The following is a 5,498-nucleotide window of genomic DNA, read 5'->3' on the forward strand; positions in this document are numbered from 1 at the left end:
AGTAACTGCATGGAGGAGGGGTGGGGGTGGGGGTGGGGTGGTGCGTGATCACTGAAGGCTTGCGACATGTGCGTACGCCGCCATTGTGGTTACCATTTCATAGAATTCCTCATGGGGGAGACATAAACTATGCACTATAGCTTTATTAACCACGTTAAATCCTCTCGTCCACAGCGGAGGGGCATGCAGGGTGGATGGAGAGGTGGTGGAGCAGCAGATGGAGGATGTAAAAGAGATGCAGGCTACTCTGCAGAGGGAACGGATTTCAGCAGAAAGTCGACAGAGTCCCAGAGATGAAGATGACCAGGAGGAAGAAGAACTGAGCTTCACAAATGACGAGAAGGAAGATTTCCACCTCAGGAGGGAGGAGAGACACAGGGAGGATGAGGGGGAGGAGCACAAGACACCTGACAAGGTTTGCGTTTCAAAAATGCTCTTTCTTGCTATAGAGACAGAGCACATTTAAGTCCCGCCCCCCACCGGAGAGGCAAAAAATTCTCTCCATTGACGACAGAAAAATGCCTAAAAGTTGCCGTGTTGTGATATGCACTACCAACAATGTAATGAACCCAAAACATATGTCTTTATAAGCCGCCAACCTGTAAAACTGAGCCTTAATGAAGACAAACGTGGATAAAGATGTCAGGAATCAGCAGAGAGAATGGGGAGGCTGTGGGATCCGATGTGCCCAACGTTACATGTGTCAGCTTAACACGCAGTCACTCCCCGATGTGAGTCGAGTGCAGATTTGAGTCATGCATGCTCAGATTTAAACGGTTTACGGCATAACGTGTCATACCCGATGAGAGTCGAGCCAGACCGGCTCTGGTCGAGAACGGTTAACAGCGTAACATATCATACTGAAATTTGTGAAATCCATGAAATAATAAACTTTTCTCGTTACAAACAACAACAGAAGATGGGAATCATTTCAAAAACGTTTTAGCTATCTATGATAGCTAAATGATTGATTTGATTGCTAACGTTAGCTCAAAACGCCATTCATCTGACAGCCTTTGTTGTGTTTGGTGCTAACTTGTAGCTAAGCTAGCAGGGAACCAACTTGGTTATGTAGGTACATTTTTACTGTAGTGACATTACAGAAATCTCTCGTTTGCATCTTGTAGGCTACTTGTCACTAAGTGACGCATGCGCGACTCAAATCTGCACTCGACTTACATCGGGGAGTGACACACGCCACCGTTAGTTGAACTAGGGCGTATCACGGTCTCCCCTAGCTGTAGATAGGTGGGCCAACGCATTTTTTGTCTCAGTGTATGCATTGTTTTAGTCCGGAGCAACACCGACAGCGCCGCCGCTAGTTGGCTTAGCGTAGTGAACGGAATCCAATGTTGAGATTCCCTGACATGTCGAAATATCTCTCGTTGACACCAAGGTATCTTAAAAACTGATTTACCTTTTTTACGGCATCTCTGAAACGTATTTTGTTACTTATGTCCAACTCTTTCAGGAAATACTTTTACTCTTATTATTAATAAAATACTTCTTCTACTAAGCAGTAGAGTGCTGACATAACACCGAAAATGTCTTGTTTCTCACTGCGTGTCATTAAAACATTTAAGCAAACACATGCTTAGTAGGAAACTCAGTTCATAGAAATTGGCTTCAAATCTGAAAGTAATAAAGTCAAAGAATGCAGCATTGGCTCGCGGGGTGTTGAAATGAGGCGTGCAGCCAGACAATGATGTTTTGATGGTGTAGGAATAAATTCCTACTTTTAGCAACAGTTTTATTTGTCTTTTGCCACCAAATAACAGGGTGAGCAGTTAGGAAAAACTTTAGAGATTAGCAAGAGACATTTTAACATGATAAGATATTGATAATACTCTTTATACTGACTTTTTCCTATTGATTAGACATGGTAATATTTGTTGACATGTGTATGTTGTATGTCCTAGAGCTCAGTGGGGGGAAGGAGGAGTGAGGAGGTGAGCAGAAGATCTGCAGCCTCTCTCTGCAGCAGCAGCGAGGGCGAGGAGCTGTTAAACTACGGTCCTATGAGCCCGACATTCAAGGTATCCCAGCAAACCAAAGGGGGGGTCTGAAATTCCTCCACGGTAATAACATGGTAATAGTGGGGTAACAGTAGGAAAATTAAGAGGTAAAATAGGTCTCTCTGTCTTTTGTTGCATCTCACGCACCAAATGCTTGTTCCTGCTGGGAATTTTTGAGTCTTTGTAAATTATAAATTAAATGTGGTCTAGACCTGCTCTATCTGTAAAGTGTCCTGAGATTACTTCTGTCAGGATTTGACACTAATTGAATTAAATTGAAAAATATGAAACTACATTTCCCATAAACCCAATTGATTCAATTGTTTGCAATAAGGATGTTGTGACTCTGTTCTGAAACATTAAAACCTTCTTCCCATTTTATGTTATAACGCTAATGTGCAGATTTCGACCAATGTGTTGGATCAGGGATCGAGCTCAGCTCCAGAGGTTGTCAGTCGTTAAAGGTCCCATGGCGTAAACTTTTCACTTTATAAGGTGTTTTAACATTGATATGAGTTCCCCCAGCCTGCCTATGGCCCCCCAGTAGGTAGAAATGATGATAGGTGTAAACCGAGCCCTGGGTATCCTGCTCTGCCTTTGAGAAAATGAAAGCTCAGATGGACCAATTCTAGTTCAGGTTACCTCCCCTTTCTCTGAGAATTTGGCTACCCATGAGAGAGAAACATCATGGCTTTCAAACTGGGACTGGCTCTAGTGGCTGTAATTCTGCACCAAGGCTGAATTTTGGAAAAAGAGAGAGTATTAGGGGACCACTGAGGTCTATATAAAAGAGACTTCAGATACAGTATTAGGGGACCACGAGGTACTATATAAAAGAGACTCAGATACAGTATTAGGGGACCACTAAGGTCTATATAAAGAGACTCAGATACAGATTAGGGGACCACTAAGGTCTATATAAAAGAGACTTCAGATACGTATTAGGGGACCACTAAGGTCTATATAAAAGAGACTTCAGATACAGTATAGGGACCACTAAGGTCTATAAAAAGAGACTTCAGATACAGCATTGGGGACCACTAAGGTCTATATAAAAGGACTTCAGATACAGTATAGGGGACCATAAGGTCTATAAAAAAGAACTTCAGATCCAGTATTAGGACCACTAAGGTCTATATAAAGAGACTTCAGGTACAGTATCAGGGGACCACTAAGGTTATATAAAAGACTTCAGATACCGTATTAGGGGACCACTAAGGTCTATATAAAGAGACTTCAGTTACAGTATTAGGGCCACTAAGGTCTATTAAAAAGCAGACTTCAGATACAGTATTAGGGGACCATTAAGGCCTATATGAAAGCATCTAAAGAGCACCATTTCATTGGATTTTTAAAGTGATTGTGTCTAAAGTGTAATGTCTAATTGTGTCACATCTAATCAATGTGATGAATAGCTGATTGGTGAAATTATTTACTGTTGTGTGCTAAAAAGTGTTTTCTCTCTTCCACGCTCCCCGCTGTTCCTCCAGAAACTCCTCATTCAGTTTTACCCAGTAAGTCCTACGCATGCTGACTTTTTATGCTAAAGTTAAAGAGCCCCTATTATTCTCCTTTTCAGTGTCATAATTGTATTCTTGGAGTCTCTAAGAATAGGTTTACATGCTTTGATGTTCAAAAAACATGTTTCTCATACTGCCCATTACTGCAGCGCCTCCACCTGAAACACTCTGGTCCCCTCCTTCCTGAAAAGCCTAGTGTGCTCTGATTGGTCAGCTGGCCCACTCTGTTGTGATTGGTCAACCACATTCAAACAGGCCACTGGGCGGGCCGTGCTTGCTCAGACAGCATCTATAGGGAGCCAAAGTCACGCATTTATACTTCCAGTCCATTTGGGACCTATCCGAAAAAATAGGATCGGGAGTCGATGAGAGATAATAATTTTTTGGTCCTGTTTGAGTTGTGCCAGGGATTTCACAAATGATGTGTGTGAATTTCAAAGATAATTTTACATGTCAAGAGATAAACTACTCGACGTAAAGAAGGTGAACAACATTAGGGTTTTGTGTGAGATCGCATAGTGAACTACATCTGTCATGTGGAACAAAACACGTCACCAGAGCAATATGGCTGCCTCCTTGTCGAGCTTTACCGTCTTCCTCTAAGACGAAGGCACTAGGATCAAAAGAAAGAAAGAAAACCATTGTACATCGGGTCATGTTGAGAGCTGCAGCTACTCAAAGGGAAAACGTGGTGAAGTCAGATCAGTGACTTGGACTTGTAGTCCATCTAATTATGTATTTTCCTCGTAGCATTTTACTTAACTATCGTGACATTCTTGACCTGTTAAATCATTTTTCATTTTGAAAAACACCATATATGAAAGTTGATAGTTTGTCTTTTGCCATTGACCGCCGTTCATTATTTTTCCGAAGATAGGTCGCATGGAGGCAAACGGAAGGGGGGGGGGGGGGGGGGGGACTTTGGCTCTCTCTATGGGCAGCACATTTGATAAACTGGGCTGGCTTTCTCATTTAATGACATCATTAAAAGAGAAATGTCAAACGGGGACGTGGGCGAGCCGTTTTCAGGCAGTTGAGAAAAAGTACTGTCTGTGAGAGAAAGGTGTTAAATTTAAACCTCAATTACATACACAAAAAAACATGAAAACACACTAAAAGAAAGGGAAGGATCCCAAAAAGCATGATAGTGGGCTCTTTAATTTTAAGAGTAAGGTGATGCATGTTGTACTCACAGTCATTTAGTCTCTGTATCCCAGCACGGTGTGTCTCTTTACAGGAGGAAGTGAACAGCAGAGTGTCAACAGACGGTAAATGCACGGTGAGTGTCAGGGTCAAAGGTCAGCAGATGCTTGGATATTCTACAACTCTATGCTTCTGTTGTTTTTGGCTTGCAGAAATTAAATTACAATCAATTATAATATATATATATATATATATATATATATATACAAGTTTAGCACACAGTTTTATTTCTAACTTGTCTTATCTGTTTAATTCTTTGTTGTCTTCTAATGGGATAAAACTACTAGGCCCTGTCTCTTGAAACAGGATTACTAAATTAGCTTCAAGATTCAAGATTCAAGATTCAAGATTTATTTAATGTCATACCACAGTACACTGTAGTACGAAATGACATGCAAAGTTCACAGCTTAAAAGAATACAGCACAGAAACAATTAAAAACACAGTGGAAAAGTTGAGTTATTAGTTATATGAATGAAAATAAATAAATGCTTAAATTCTTATGGGTGTGCAGAGCATGTAGAGTCTAAAAAAAATGTAAAAAAACCCTGAAAAATATAAATATCTAGATACTAGAAATATACAGTTGGGAAAAAAAAATTAAATATCCATATTTTAAGTAAAATACTGCGGTATAGAATAAGGTGCAGTCAGAACAGATATTAACTTGATGCAGATACTTGAAAGCTGAATGAAGTAACACCTCAAACAGCTCATTTTAATTTGACCCATGTTCCAGATTTAATGTTTTCTCAACCACC

At 40.7% G+C, this 5,498-nt stretch overlaps 1 protein-coding gene across 1 annotated transcript in view; it reads left to right on the plus strand.

Annotated features, from left to right (window-relative positions):
• LOC116692381 (lymphocyte-specific protein 1) overlaps window positions 1–5,498 on the plus strand; it is a 38,061-nt gene that overhangs the window by 16,478 nt on the left and 16,085 nt on the right. Inside the window, exons 5-8 of the mRNA XM_032520645.1 lie at window positions 175–415; window positions 1,920–2,036; window positions 3,506–3,529; window positions 4,773–4,814. Of these exons, the coding sequence (XP_032376536.1) occupies window positions 175–415; window positions 1,920–2,036; window positions 3,506–3,529; window positions 4,773–4,814 (424 nt within the window). The remainder of the gene's footprint in view (window positions 1–174; window positions 416–1,919; window positions 2,037–3,505; window positions 3,530–4,772; window positions 4,815–5,498) is intronic.

Source organism: Etheostoma spectabile, chromosome 1 (assembly GCF_008692095.1).
Source record: "Etheostoma spectabile isolate EspeVRDwgs_2016 chromosome 1, UIUC_Espe_1.0, whole genome shotgun sequence".
Classification (NCBI taxonomy): Eukaryota; Metazoa; Chordata; class Actinopteri; order Perciformes; family Percidae; genus Etheostoma; species Etheostoma spectabile.